Here is a 15,815-nt window from a genome sequence, read left to right on the forward strand (position 1 = left end):
GAATATAAAGAGCATCAAGCCTAACAGTTGTTGGCTGAGCTTGTGTGGTTTCCATGGTAACTCAACAAACAGTGCCGCCATAGCGACAAACTGACAGGTTTTCATCTTAAAGCCTGGTTAATACTTTTAAAAGCTATTTCTACCAACAGGTTAACTATAATATCACATTCCCGATGTCTGACACACATTCTGATACCCTGTCTGAAGAGGGATTGGAGGATTTTAAAGAAGACGAAGATCTTGATGAGGTACTGAGAGTTTAAACTTTTTTTTTTAATGGCGGAACGACGCGGCAAGCATTTATTTTGACCATCGATCAGCGGGTTTTAGATATAGAAACAACATATTCTTTACATTTTCATAACAGTTGTGTTATTGTAGGCAAACTAAATTGGTGTATTCATTCAGTCACGCTTTTTAACCGCTTGACAGCCCACCCGAGAAATTTGGAATAAAAATAATCAACATACAAAGAGGTTTTTGATAGGAATTTTGACAGGTATTTTCTGAAAACTATCTTAAAATGATATAAATTATTAGCTCACTTGTTCTTTGGAGGCGTACTCGGTCGGACTATTGCTATTTTTTAACCGCTTGGCCCGTGATTGTAGTTTTGTTTGGGTTTTCTTCTCCAAGGGACTGTCGGCATAATTCAAAAACCTTTATCCAATTAAATCAGCTGAACGTTGTTTACGATTTTGCTTCTAAAATCATGTGCACTCGCTGTAAAACCTGACTTTCAGAGGGGATAAACATCGATCGTATTTTTGTGTTCATTGCTAGTTGGAAAACTACGGAAGAGGATTAGGGCCACTGGAAAAAACAAGCAAAAAAAAAAAAGTTCACTGATTTTTTAATTTTATTTCAGTATAATATGAGAAAAGTCAGAATTCTCACTTTAATCTCGGAATTCTGATTTTCTTCTCAGAATTCTGACTTTATTCAGTGAAATACTTTGAAAATCAAAATTTCCAGCCAATAACGTTATTGGAATCCAGGACCAGACCTTTACCTTTGTAACATTCAAAAAATATGGATATTTTGGTGGGCAAAATTAATGTAAATGTGATAACAGGAAACGCCTACTTGCCCCAATACATTAAGAAAAATAAAAGTTATTCTATAAGAAATTCATGAAAAACATTCTGAGAGTGAAAGGACACATTTTTTGGTCCAACATAACCTTAGAGGCATTTATGTTATATTTATGTTAAGTTATGGCTTATTAACTTTCTAACTTTACTTTTCAATTAGCTTTTTACCTTTTTTGTTCTTGAATTGTTTACTTTTACTTTTCAACTTAATGTACAGTAGGTAATATATCATTCAAGATCTCATCTAATTGGTCAAATGCCAAAGTAAGATGTACAGCCATGTAGCAGGATCTTTGCTGCATGGCTGGATATAGATGTAGTGCTTGTAGACCTCACCGAGGGACGGGGGGACTCCATTAGTAAGGCAAGTGATCAAAACTGGTAACTTGCTGTATAAAGGTTTAATGTCAGAATTCTGACTTTAATCACAGAATTATTTTTTTTAATTCTCAGAATTACGTTTTTTTTTTTTTCCTCAGAATTCTGACTAATCTCCTAATTTTGGATCTTGATGTAGATGGGCACCATGAAGGAAGAGATGTGGTAGTAGTCTGCTTCACTGACAAAGATGTGAGTTGTTTGGGAGGGCCAGTGAGACATTGTTGAAAAATGACGAAATTAGGCAACTTTTTACATGCCTGAGGAGTCCCCAGTGATGCTATTTTATTAATGGAGAAGCAGAAGGTCATTAAAACAAGAGAGCTAATCTCTAAAACAGACATGACTACAGCTTGATGCTAACATGTTTGTTAGCTGTCAGAATTCAGTAAAAATTCTGAGGAAAAAAGTCAGAATTCTGACTTTTTCCCATTATCAAACTGAAATAATATTTAAATATCAGTTAACTTTTTTTTTTTTTTCTTTCAATGGCCGCAATCCTCTTCCGTAGTAAACTACAAAAACATTTACTCTGCATTTTTTATTTTCCTCATTAAGAGATGAGTTTAGGGACGGTTACAGCACTTTTCTTATTCCTCTTTCAACTGCTCCAAGGCGATTGGACCTTCCAATTACCATTTATGTATTAAACGTACCTCTGTCTGCTAAGATTACTGGACTATGATTACTGGACACATCTTTCACAATAGTCCAAAAAAACAAATGTTCAACTGTTGCAACACCTTCCACATCATGTCATAAATTCATTTCATTTCATAATTCAACTGTTGTAAAAAAAAAAAAAAAAACTGTTGAAAGAAAGTAACACTCTTTGTAAAGCAGTTTTGACTTGTTTAGATCATTCTTAGCTTGTTACTTAATTTAGTGTTTTTGACCTAACCCCCCCCCCCCCCCCACCACCACCACCACCTGATTTTATTTTATTTTATTTATTTATTTTTTTACCCTGATGCTGGTTTTGTCTTCAGCATGCTTCAGCTCATGAAGACTCTTGAAATGTCTTTTTTGTACATTTACCAATGTTTCTGCTTTTCTTCACCAGGCGCACATACAGTATATAGTAAGGTATAACTGTATGTGCTCAGTCATCCAGGTCATAGTCATTCCAAAAAAAGCTGAAAACAAAACCACTGGACTTTTTTTTCCAACTTTAAAGACGTTTCGCTCCCATCCAGGAAACTTTCTCAATTTAAAATGTTTTGAGTAGTGTGGATCTCCAGGCTTTATAGAAAAGAAAAACAAAAGCCATGTTATGGCTTAGAAAACATGCAAATTGGACCGAAATTTAACTCTGTTGCTATCCAAAACAAACAGTCAAACTGTAAATGTTGGTTTTAACAGTTCATCCATTCCGCTTTATGTTTATCTGAAATCAGATCACTGGGGGCCAAGGAGGGATGTCTAGATGTCTCTGTTCCCCATGATGGTATTCAGCTATATGCTGTTTGACAACAGCTCAGTTCTATCAAATAGCACAAGGTAACTGCGGAGCAAAGAACGCCCTCTCCACGTGGGATTCACAGATGGCTGCTCCGCCTCTCTTCCCTGTGCCATTCGTATAGAAATTCTATGTGAATCCACTACATTCGCCGCAGACACAGCGTCTGGTCAGAACGCACCATTAGGAAGCAGCACTGATTGACAATCAATTCCACTTGCCGTTTTCTAAATAGAATAGACAACAGGTGGAAATTATTGGAAATTAAGACACACTCAAAGAATTGGTTCTGAAGGTGGGACCCGCAGACCTCTTCCCTGTACCTATGCTCTCTGGCTGATGTTTGTTAAATGTTGGTGGTGTTTTCACAATCATGGTTGCATGAGTAGGACTCTTCAATCCACAGAAGTGGCTCAGGTAGTGCAGTTCATTCAGGATGACACATCAATCCAATCTGAGGCAAGATGGCTTGCTGTGTCTCTCGCTGTAATGTCCAGAGGCTGAAGGCCCTACCAGGAGACAGGCCAGTACACCAGGAGACGTGGATGAGGCCATAGGAGCACAACAACCCAGCAGCAGGACAGCTACCTCTGCCTTTGTGCAAGTAGGAACAGGGGGAGCACTGCCAGACCCTAGCAAACAGACCCCCAGCAGGCCACAAATATGCATTTGTCTGCACAAACCATTAGAAACCGACTCCATGCGGATGGTTTGAGGGACTGACGTCCACAGATGGGGGTTGTGCTCACATCCCAACACTGTGCAGGATGGTTGGCATTCAGACATCATGTGGATGGAGTCTGTCAGCAGTTCCTGCAGGATGAAGGCATTGAAGCTGGCCCGCCCGTTCCACCGACCTGAATCTCATTAAGTACGTCTGGGACATCATGTCTTGATCCATCCACCAACGTCAAGTTGCAACATAGACTGTCCAGGAGTTGGCGGATGCTCAGACATTACAACGTTTTTGAGAGGTCATACAGGCACATGGAGGCCACACACAATCTTGACCCTCATTTAGACTTTTTAAAGGACATAACATCAAAATTGGTTCAGCCTGTAGGGTGCTTTTCACTTTAATTTTGTGTGTGACTCCAAATCCAGTCGTCCATTGGTTAATAAATTTGACTTCCATTGATGACTTTTGTGTGATTTTGTTGTCAGCACATTCAACTTTGTACAGAGCAAAGTATTTAATAAGAATATTTAATTTATTCAGATTTAGGATGTGTTTTTGAGTGATCCCTTTATTTTATTTTTTAGCCGTTTATGTTCCATTGCTTTAGCAGGATTCGACATGGACATTTCTTCTGGTATAGAGAAAAGTATAGAGAAAAGTTTCAAATTCTCAGAAGGAATCCCAATCACATGACAAACACCTCAGCTGACTTCTTTCAATGCAGTTTAGCAGCAGCTTTTCTCCGAGCCCTCCCCTCCTCTCCTTATCTACAGTCATACCCAGCAAATGAGTGTGTGTTCTGATGAGGCTCATTTCTCAGATTAAACAACATTTTAGAAGATAGTCCTTTATAAGCCCCCCAAATGATTTTTTTTTTTTTTTTTAGATTCATCTGATGAAATATTCTAATCTTAGATTTTGTGTCTTCTTTGGATAGAAGCATAAAGTCATTTTAAACAGCAACAAAGGCTGGAATATATTAGTATAAGTGTAGTTAATTGATATGTTTTACTTACTAAATAGAGTGATTAAGCCAATTTGCTTTGGCACCAAGACCTGAATTCCCTACAGTAGACTAGGATATTTCACTAAAATCTGTTCAGTCTACTGGGAGGATTTTTTTTTTTTTTTTTTTGTAGTAGTAGTAACTTGTACCCAGGATCGATGTCTTTCATAATTGAAAGACATCGATCCTGGGTACAAGCTTATTTTATGACCGTTGGTAGAGGTCATGCTCATACTTTAAGAGTATACATTTTTTGGTTTGTCTTATTCTTCAACATACCAACCCCAAGTAGAGCTTGATATTTTTGGCAGATGCAGTACGAATCTGTCTATCTTCTTCCTATTTATCAGTGCAGCCTTAGCAGACTTCAACCCAACCTAAAAAGAATACCTGAAAAGCTCAATGATCATCAAGGATACAGGCACAGCTTATATATTGGTTATACGAGGAAAACTTGACTTCAGATCAATATTTAACCACCAGGACCTAACCCAGACATTGAAACATAAATTGCTCCCAGCATGCCAACATTTAATCTTTTTTTCTCTGTTCTTGTGTTGAAAGCATTTTTCTCTCAGAGTTAAAGAACCACTAAGGGATGGTACAAAACTGATTTATGTCTGTTTTTCCGCAGATTCAGTTGTGTCCCTTGAGCAAAGACATGATCACTGAGGGGCTTTCATTACTCTCCCGGACAGAGAAGTATCTAGAATATGCATTTGTCAAACTGGATCTTAAAGAAAAGTAAGCAAAGTTGTGGTGAGACAAGGTTTAGTGTCAGAATACTCCTTTAACTATTGGAAAGTGTGTCTTATGATAATAAAATACCAAGAACAGATTTAGAGAAAATATTGTTGCATTCAGATAGATTTCAAACAGTTTTTTTCTTGTGTCTCTCTTTCAGAGCGCTGACTGACATAGCTGCAATCAGTAGTTATATTCATATACGTTATCTGGACTTATCAAACAACTACATCGCTGATCTTTCTCCTTTGGCAACTCTGAGCTATTTGCTTTGGCTGAAGGCAAGAACGTTCCTACTAAACTAGTATGTTTACATACGTAGGTGAACACCAAATTTTACATCTTCTCTGTTGCAGGTTGACAGGAATGCTCTGGTATCATTTCAAGGGCAACCTTTTGCTGAGCTTACCTTTCTACAATGGCTGAGTGTGTCAGTAAACCGGCTAACAGACATAGATGCTCTGGTTGGACCAGCCCTAGAGACCCTCATACTTCAAGGTCTCTCCTTTTCACATATGTACTAAAAAAACAGTCAAATAGATCTCACATATATTTATATAACCATATATCCTTTAAACCAAATCAATTGTTAATAACTGAAATAAGTTAAAACATGTAACACTCTGAAATTTCTCTCTTAGGTAATAGAATTAAGACAATAAATGGTTTGCAAAGTGGTGTCTTTGCCAATTTGGTTACTCTTGAGCTAAGAGGAAACTACCTAGATACCACTGATGGCATTGATCTTCCAAACCTGCAAAAGTTATATCTGGTAATAAAAGCATTGTAAGCTTGATAAATTAAACACTAATTACAGTACAGTGACTGCATATAGCAGATACATTTTATTTCCACAGGCTCAAAATCTTATCAAACGCCTTGAGGGTCTTGAGAAGTTGGAATGCCTCACAACTCTACATCTGCGAGACAATCATCTGGAAACTCTGGATGGGCTCAGTCCCAACATGAGGAGTCTTCAGTACCTGAATGTCAGGTATTGTAGTAAAAACAGGAGAACTAAAATAGTTCCTAAGTATACCGACAGAGAATCAGTAAATAAATGTCTTTGAAGATTCTTTTTTAACACTTCTATTTTTCTCTCCCTTAGAGGAAATGTAATCGCTGATGAAAAAGCCTTAGAAGGCCTTGGCCTTGTGGCAAAAACACTCAGAGTTTTGGTCCTTTCTGAAAACCCATTGGAGGAAACAGACTATCGAATGGGAGTACTGATGCTGTTGCCTCAGCTGGACAGGATTAACAAAGTCACAGTAAGCCTTGAAGAGAGAACCGAAGCTCGGAGGGCGATGAGGGTGAGAATATGCATTTTTTCCCCCATCACTTTCTTGTTCTTGTATTTAATCAACATCACTGTATGCAAATACAAATGTGTGTTGTTTCAGGAACTTAAAGAAGAGGAAATACCTGCACCATAAGATTTCAAAAGATGGCTAGTATGGGGAAGTGTACTTTTTTAAGAAGGAAGCTGCAACACTGATTGCACATTTATTTGAAAAGCATATCTCTTGTGTGATAATTGCTCTGCAGAATTTGTTAACATTTAAGCAATTAAAAACAATTCAGTTAAATTAATTTTATTGCAATGAATGGTAATTTGATACAAGACAGCTGGCCATAAGGGAATAAAATGGGCTGGAAACGGGATCTTGTATGTGAACAGTACATTGTTCTAGTTGCACTCTTCTTTCCCTGAGTAAGGATGATGGGGCAGAATCTGACCTTACTTCCTTGTAGGCAGTCTCTCAGCTTCAGATTTAAAGGAGCAGTTACATTATAACTGTGTGTAGACAATGCATGCATTATAAACACGGGCTAATATGTATGATTAAACATTTCTAGGTAATACCTTAGATATCTCATATGACACAACATCCTAGTTAAACTACTCCAATTAATACCCTTTCTCTTTCTTATTATTTGCTGTATTTTACTGTATTTATATTACATGGGAAAAGACAAATAACAGATGTGTAAACACAACTTGCTTTTGTTACAGGGTTGTCTGTTAAGGATTCATTTTTTGTGTTACTGTACAAACAAATTTGAATAAAGGCATTTATAATAATTAAATAAATAAAAGCATGCTTTGATGGTTTTTGTTTTAAAGAGTTGTTATCAAGTAAATAACAACTAAAAAAATTAACATTATATTAAAAAAGGCAGAAAAACCTTTATATTTGTACAAAAAGAAGTATTTGTTTTTCTTGTCATATTGATACGTTTTATTTAATTATTTGTACGTTTCTATAGCGAAGTTGTTCTGCCCATCTGTGTACTTGTTTTATTGATCACGTTTATATCTAAAGTTTGTCGATAATGGTCAATAAAGTCTGCGGTTTAATAAAGAAAACGGCCTGAGAGAAGACGGCGAAAGGCTTATCAAGCGTATCATTCCCTGCTTTACGCCAGCCCCCATCCGATGATCTGATTGGCTTGGTGCCAGCCGCCATCCGATGATTTGATTCGCTGGGTCCAGCCCCCATCCGATGATTTGATTGGCTGGAGGCTGGCTCTGCTGGTAGACATAAACCTCTCGTGACAGTACCTGTTCCTCCTCCTCCTCTAGTCGTTCTCTACGCTTGTCAGCTAGCGACGGCCTTCAAATCCAGAAAGCAGTCTTTCGCAGGATAGGAAAGTTTTATTAACTCTTTAAGCAAACCCAGCCTTTCATTTATATTTCCAAAGACCATGGCTAGCTACCACAAACCCGACGAGAAGACTTTGCAGGGACTTAAAGACATTGCTAACAAGCTAAGGATCAACTCCATCAAGGCAACATGCGCGTCCAACTCTGGGTGAGTCACACAAAGTTACTTTGTCAGTGTTAGATTGTAATTGTACGAGTAGACAAGAGTTAGCGGTACCGTAACGATGAAGGTATCCTGTACCTGCGCGGCCGTTTGGCTGCACGTGCTGGAGATTATGTTCTGGGGGTGTGAGTTAGCCAGAGCTAGCTGCGAGTTAATGGGGAGTTTGCTAATGTTGGCTGCTTTTAGAGGAGCAGGAGAGACTAGCTTCTAGAAATGTTTATCGTTTGGCTTGTTTAACGTAGGCCTGTTCTGTATAACTGATGCTCTCTTTAGGCTTGACCATAAACTTACTCTTTAATTGATGTTAATCCAGAAAGCTGTGATTCTTAGCCGCTTCACCCATTATCACATGCTCTTGTAGAAACCGTGGTCTCGTGGTTAATGGATTGCATCCGTTAGTTTATAATTAAGTTATTTTTCTACATTTACACTTTTTATTTATAAACCTTTGGCTTGTTGTATGTATCCCTTACTGCACATGTATTTTGAACTGTACCTAATTAATTAATAGTGTCACAGAAAATGAAATTATAAAATTAAATTAAACTATGTGTTCTTAAATTCAGAAATGTTATCCTCATATTTCATCAGGTGTAGAAAATGTTGTAGGTCTGTACTAACATTGGACAGTATTAATTATAAACTGGACATTGTTCTTGTAATATTGGAACTAATTGAACTTTGGGGTTTCTATAAAACACCAGTAATCAGACATTTATTAGCTTTGATGCACATAGATTTTGCTGTAGATTTTTGTGCTAAGAGGGTGCTGGAAGACTTGATATGTGTAAAGCCATCAGTTAAAAAAATTTAATTATTTGATGTCACAGCAGTGCCTTCTTTTTTGGTTTTTGATTAATCTGCATCCTCTCTACAGTTATTAAATAAAGTTTCTTTGGGGGTGCATAATTTAAGTTTGTGTATTATATATGTGTGCATTGTGATGGTTTTGTAAGTGAGAAGTTCTTAAAATGAAGAAAAAACAAATCTACTACTTGCCAGGGTTTGCTTTAGAATCATACAAAAGTGGTATCCAATATGTGAAATAGAAGAACAAACCTTTGAATATCAGTTTTTACAGTTGGGAGTATAAACACCAGGTTAACTGCTGCATCAAATAAGATGCCAGATTAAATGAGGAATGACATATTCTACTTAACAGAACAGCAATTCTAAGCTTAACTTTTCTGTTCTATTAAGCATTGCTCTAATGTTTTCTATCCACATTTAAAACGACCCTATTGGTTGACACAAGTCAAAGCATGAATAATTAAAAAGGGTGCAGCTTTATCGGTTGGTGTTTTGCTGCCCTTTGCTCCTATTCTAACCGTAATTGAATTTGTATTGCATGGACCATTGTGTCCTGCTAATTTTCTGTGTAGTTTTGCACCAGGGTTGTTTTCTCAATTAAATCAAGTCATTACTGTTTCTTCTTTTCTTTAAGTAAAAGTCCAGTGGATAAACCAGTTTTGTGTTCTTCCTCATGGTTTCGGATAAGGAAATCTTTGACTGTGAAAAATGAGGCTCACACACCTTGTTACAGACAAAGCTAATCTCCAGTTTTACTACAACGGTTTCCTCGTCCATGACTAACACAGAACAATGAACCCCTATTGTCTTGTTTTAAATTTTCCTCACTTTACTTTCAGCAGACTCTGTCTTGACAAGTGGAAAAGTGGTAAAGCAACAACTGTGTCTTGCTTTTCGATTCTAAAACTTAACAGTGACTGACTGTATTTTGCATTGGATTTATTGAAGTTCCAGGCATGTTTAAAATGGTACCAGTTTAACTTGACCACAAAGGGAAGCTGAAATCTGTTGGGCAATTCTGGGTTTCTATGGGTGTTCAATAATCCCAACCCCATTTTAAGCAACTAACAGTTTCACAAGGCTTTTCTCAAGGCTGGCTGTTTTTTAGAACCTCTCTGTGGTAATCTGAGGGGAGTGTTTAAAAATTAACAAATTATTGACTTTTAGTGATGTTTCTAATCCTGAGCTCGTCTTCTAAAAGCATTATCTGTTGTAGCCACTGCTAAGTAAATTTTGTGTGATTTGGTCATTGAACAGCATTTTGTGTTTGGTACTCTGTCACTCTTAACATAGTGCTTTCAAAGTTCAATGATTAGTTTAACTTTTGCAGTGTAAACAGAGGGTTTGAATGGAACTGATGCATGGGCCTGATTATCTAGTAAACTAATAATGCATTTGTATGGCCAGCTGTTACTAATTGACCCTTTCTAATTTTTTTTGTTCCTAAGCCATCCCACATCATGCTGCAGTGCTGCAGAGCTCATGTCTGTGCTCTTCTTCCACACCATGCGCTATAAAGCAGATGATCCTCGTAACCAGTGCAATGACCGCTTTGTGCTCTCAAAGGTTGGTGTCTGATGCAGCTTCTAGTTAAAAGTTGATACTTTTCATGCATTTAGTTGATGATATGTAAGAAATCTTAAACTCTCATCAGGGTCATGCTGCACCTGTCCTGTATGCTGCCTGGGCAGAAGCGGGTTTTGTCAAGGAATCTGATCTTCTCAACCTGCGTAAGATCGACTGTGACCTAGAGGGGCATCCCACACCAGTAAGTTGATATAACCGACTTTAAAATAAATTTTTTTACAAACACTGATTATCACAATGCATTTAAAAATGTATCTCTCTCTGCCTTTTTAATTATTCCTTTTCGTACCAGAAACTGGCATTTGTTGACGTGGCTACTGGATCTCTTGGCCAAGGTCTTGGGGCTGCTTGCGGGATGGCCTATACCGGCAAACACTTTGACAAAGCCAGGTCAGTTTTTATTGAATTTTTTTAAGTTGGAAACGCTAACAAGACTTAAATACATTTAGGCAGTTGGGAAAAAAATGGTAGCTCTACTAGGACAGTTTGATTTTTGGATGGAAATTTCGATGGTCCACTTATTCCTATTTCTAAATATTTTCTTTAGAGTAAATCTTTAATACGAGGTCAAAGTGAACCCTTTGTAGAAGCAATTTACCTTATTTCTCTGTATTTATCTCCACTAGGGGGTGCATTTCCTCTTGTATTTTGATCATGTTGGGATGGGGATGGGGTTATTTAAGGTCAAGTTTCATTCTGCTCAGGTGGTGCTGGGTGAGAAGAGGTAAACTGTTTTCTACTGTGCCTAGTTAAAAGTTTATGTTGGTTTATTTTGTTGTAAATGGTTAGACAATGGACATAGGAATTTTAATGGCTTTAAGCATAACTCCTAAGAAGACCTGCATATTCTTGATTTAGCACATGTAAGGCCAAAGCTTACCAGGACAGAAAACATCCAGTTGCCTAAAATATAAGATTTTAGCTGCTACACTCTTAGTCACCTATTGCTCAACACAGGGTGTAGTTTCTGTCTGAGTGGTTTAAAATCTCCCTGATCTGTCACCTGTTGAAGGATTAAAGGTCTTGTGACATTGGGCACCTTTTGCTGTTTTAGGTTCATCTTTCTAAAAGGTGAACTTGAAAATAATTTTGTGCCTGTTCAGAACACGGATGTATCTGGGTAGACTTGGACTGCTTCCTATTATTAAAGTTTAAAAAGGACTTTAGTTTCAGAGCTGGCTATATTTAGTCAAATTTATTGAGCAATCCCATATTAGTTTATTCCAAGTTATCCTTGATTAAATAACCTGCATGGACCTTATTGTTCAGAATTTCTTAGAAGCCTTTTAGCAAGATGGAAGTAAAATTGCATTTAATTACCAAAAACGCTTTTATCTGTAAACTGAGCAATAATTCGGTCTTTGATGTTTCTAGTTGAATGCCATCTCAAAATCCATTTTTATTGTTTTTCCCACTGACAATGTCTTATTTCCCCTCCTATCCATTGCAGTTACCGTGTGTACTGCATGCTTGGTGATGGTGAGTGTTCAGAGGGCTCAGTGTGGGAGGCCATGGCTTTTGCCTCCTACTATAAGCTGGACAACCTGGTGGCTATCCTGGACATCAACCGTCTTGGTCAGAGTGAGCCTGCACCCCTGCAGCATGACATGGAAACCTACCGCAAGCGCTGTGAGGCATTTGGGTCAGTAACAAAATCACATGAAAATGTATATTCTCTTTGAATCTATAGGGCTCAAAGTATGTGTTTCCCAGGCATTTATCTGGTGTCTGTTGTTAAATAAGGTGGAACACGCATGTTGTGGATGGACATGATGTGGAGGAGCTGTGCAAAGCTTTCTGGCATGCTCAGCAGGTTAAGGGTAAACCTACATGTATTGTTGCAAAGACTCTCAAAGGAAAAGGACTTAAAAGTATGTTAAACAATTTTATTTAATTCCTCATATTAAATAAAAATGTAAGTCTTATTAAAAGTGGTTAACCATTTGCCCTGTAGACATTGAGGATCTTGAGAACTGGCATGGAAAGCCTATCCCTAAGGACAAGGTAGAGGAAGTATTAAAGGACCTGCAGTCTCAGATCCAGGCCCCCAACAAGACCCTCTCCCCAAAGATGCCCAGTGCTGATGCAGCACCAGCTGACCTTAGCCCCATCTCTCTGCCTTCACCTCCAGCTTACAAGAAGGGAGACAAGGTAGAACAATACTTGTTGTACCTTTCATGAATACAGGCATAATTAAAGATCAGCATCTTTGTTTCACAACTCTCTAAGCTTATGTTCCTTTGCTTTGACTTGATGATCATCCTTTTCCTAACCTTCTCTTTAGATGGCTACAAGGCAGGCCTATGGTATAGCGCTGGCCAGACTGGGTCAGGGAAGCCAGAGGGTCGTAGCCCTTGATGGAGACACAAAAAACTCCACCTTCTCTGAATTATTCAAGAAGGCTCACCCTGATCGCTACATCGAGTGTTTCATTGCTGAACAAAATATGGTAAGATATACACACTACTTGATGTTCTTTCCTCTTGCCCCATATTATGTAACCTGTCAGCCTCATGCTCACCCCTGCTAATCCCAGCTTGTTTGGCCACTTGTGGACATGTTTCCCTTGAGCTCTAAATGTTTAGATCTCTTTCAATCAGATTAGTTTTCATTTAGGGTTGCTTATAGAACTGTATTTGTTTATAATTGCAGGTAGGCGTGGCCATCGGCTGTGCCACTCGTGACCGCACAGTTGCATTCGCCAGCACGTTTGCTGCCTTCTTCTCAAGAGCCTATGATCAGATTCGTATGGGAGCCATCTCCCAGTCAAATGTCAACCTAGTGGGATCTCACTGTGGAGTCTCCATTGGTAAGTATATGGCTGCTTTACCATGCAAACGTCATGGTGTATACAGGCCTCATTTCATATTTATATATAAAATAAAAAATTCAAAAATGTAATTAAAAAGATAAATGCACATATGATAGCTGAGCCCCTTACTTAGTAAACAGCATGGTCAGCTTTTTTATATTTTACCTGCTTTGTTCATCATCACTGTAGCTGAACAATTAAGCTTAATGTAGTGAACTCAATAACAGCTGGGACTGCTGCTTTGTTTTGGCTCTACTACTCACTTGGCACATATTTGCCCTTTGGTTCTGTATATGTTTTGCATTTGTTTAGGTTTTAAAAGCACTTGATTTGTCCCCTGCAATGCGCATGCAGGGTTGTACAGAATGTTGTGTACTATCCATGCACCTTTTTTAAACCCATAGGGTTTTCTAAGGTCAAATGAGAAAACTGTCCATCAGTATTTTTTGTCTTTTTTTCATTCTACCTTTAGGTGAGGATGGTCCCTCCCAGATGGCCCTTGAGGACCTGGCCATGTTCCGCGCCATACCAACATGCACTGTGTTTTATCCAAGTGATGCAGTGTCTACAGAGAGGGCTGTTGAGCTGTCTGCCAACACAAAGGTGAGCGGCTTGCCTTATTTTCCTGTAAACAGACATTAGCTCAATGCAGTAACTTAATGCTTCCTGTTCTCAGGGAATCTGCTTCATTCGTACCAGCAGACCAGCCACTGCAGTGATCTACTCACCAGATGAGAAGTTTGAAGTGGGCACAGCAAAGGTGATAAATGCTGGTTACTGGTTCCCTTCCTGAAAAGTGGTCGAATCACAAGTGTCTCCTTGACAAGAATGTTGACATTACTTTACCGGTCACCAGGTGCTGCACCAGTCTGACAATGATGTGGCGACTGTCATTGGAGCTGGAGTCACTCTGCATGAAGCACTAGCTGCTTATGATACACTCAAAAGTGAAGGTAACTCCACTTCTTTTTTAAGGAAGAGAGACATGTCTGTTTTGTAAATCAAAAGCACTGGTTAACCAGTTTTCTTAAACTTGCAGGAAAAAATATTTGTGTAATTGATCCATTTACTGTCAAACCCTTGGACGCTGAAACCATTTTGTCCCGGGCCAGAGCCACAGGAGGGCGCATCATCACAGTGGAGGACCACTACAAGGAGGGTAGGGTTTCTGGATCAGTTTGGTTTGATTTTTCTTGGCTTTTTTAATGCTTGTTTTTGGACCACAAATATTTTGTGGGGAAAGGAATTTTTTTTCTTATGCTTGGATTTACAAATCATAATGATGGTAGCATATTTGTCAGATTCTTGGCTGTTCAACTGGAGGACAGTTTATAGATCTGATTTTATGCCATTAAAGTGGCTTCTTTTGAGCCTTAAACTAATATTTTAAGGCCTTTTCCAAATAATTTTTATTTTTTTAAATAAATTGTTGGTGCCTTTACTCTTTTAAATCTTCTTGCCACTATGCTTAGGAGTCTTTGTGGTCCCTCTGTTGCAGGTGGTCTCGGTGAAGCAGTTTTGTCTGCAGTGGGAGAAGAACCTGGCATCATGGTGACCCGCCTGGCAGTGTCTGCTGTTCCTCGCAGTGGAAAGCCTCAAGAGCTTCTGGATATATTCGGCATCAGCGCCAAGCACATCGTAGCTGCTGTCCGCCAGACCTTTGCAAACTAAAGACATCTTCTGAGGTTTCATCCCAACCTCCAACCATTTACTTGCCACAGTGTTCACACTTAACCTCTCTACTGCCATCTTGTGGCTTTGAAACTGCAGCTCACTAACCCTGTATTACATCTGACCAGAGAGCAGATTGATGTGCTTTTAGCAATTTTCATGTTAATTTTTCTTTCAGACATTCCTGTTTTCCAAGCCTTGTTGAAGATAACAGCAAACTACTGTAAAATTGAATGGTACATGATTTAATTATGACTTTAGGGCATGGCTTTCTGTCTTCAGTTTTTCATTTTGTCTTAAGTCTTTCAAAGCACCGTTACTGCTGTTCTTGTAATGTACTAGATCATTTCTGTAGTGTTGGTGAAAGCCTTTAATATTTTTTGCTGAGCTACAGATGTTTGCTTCTATTCAGAGTTAAGTTACACTGAAAACATTCCACGTATGCAACAATGCTGATGGTGTTGAAGGTTTCTTGTCTCACCTGTCATTGCCGATTGCAACATTAAAAAAACTCATGGCAAAACACATTGAATTGTCCTTTTAATCATTGCTGTCTATTGATTGTTTTTCATCACACATTAAGAACAGTCCAGTGACGCTGTGTAGAAATGATAGCACTAATGGTTCAGGACCTTTGAGCATTGGTAGGAATGTTTGACTTTATTCTTTTGACCTCTTGTCTTATTTAGACACATCAGCCTCTAATACCAAAGCATCTTAGAGGAAATTAGTATAATTATAAGCTGC

The 15,815-nt window shown here is 38.4% G+C and overlaps 2 protein-coding genes across 2 annotated transcripts; both read left to right on the forward strand.

The window, feature by feature from the left end:
- Positions 1–83: 83 nt before the first annotated feature.
- Positions 84–7,446, forward strand: lrrc23 (leucine rich repeat containing 23). The gene is made up of 8 exons (XM_038286334.1): positions 84–248; positions 5,251–5,360; positions 5,521–5,641; positions 5,717–5,858; positions 6,002–6,132; positions 6,218–6,354; positions 6,469–6,670; positions 6,761–7,446. Exons 1-8 carry the CDS (start codon positions 174–176, stop codon positions 6,791–6,793), a joined length of 951 nt encoding a protein of 316 aa, XP_038142262.1. The 5' UTR covers positions 84–173; the 3' UTR covers positions 6,794–7,446.
- Positions 7,447–7,918: 472 nt separating this feature from the next.
- On the forward strand, positions 7,919–15,595 carry tktb (transketolase b). Its single transcript, XM_038286316.1, has 14 exons — positions 7,919–8,173; positions 10,447–10,564; positions 10,653–10,766; positions 10,878–10,975; positions 12,036–12,227; positions 12,329–12,456; positions 12,540–12,736; positions 12,870–13,034; positions 13,238–13,394; positions 13,870–14,000; positions 14,074–14,157; positions 14,254–14,350; positions 14,437–14,556; positions 14,896–15,595. Exons 1-14 carry the CDS (start codon positions 8,067–8,069, stop codon positions 15,066–15,068), a joined length of 1,881 nt encoding a protein of 626 aa, XP_038142244.1. The 5' UTR covers positions 7,919–8,066; the 3' UTR covers positions 15,069–15,595.
- Positions 15,596–15,815: the final 220 nt, after the last annotated feature.

This window comes from Cyprinodon tularosa, unplaced genomic scaffold (genome assembly GCF_016077235.1).
Source record: "Cyprinodon tularosa strain WSP-4 unplaced genomic scaffold, ASM1607723v1 ctg223, whole genome shotgun sequence".
Taxonomy (NCBI): Eukaryota; Metazoa; Chordata; class Actinopteri; order Cyprinodontiformes; family Cyprinodontidae; genus Cyprinodon; species Cyprinodon tularosa.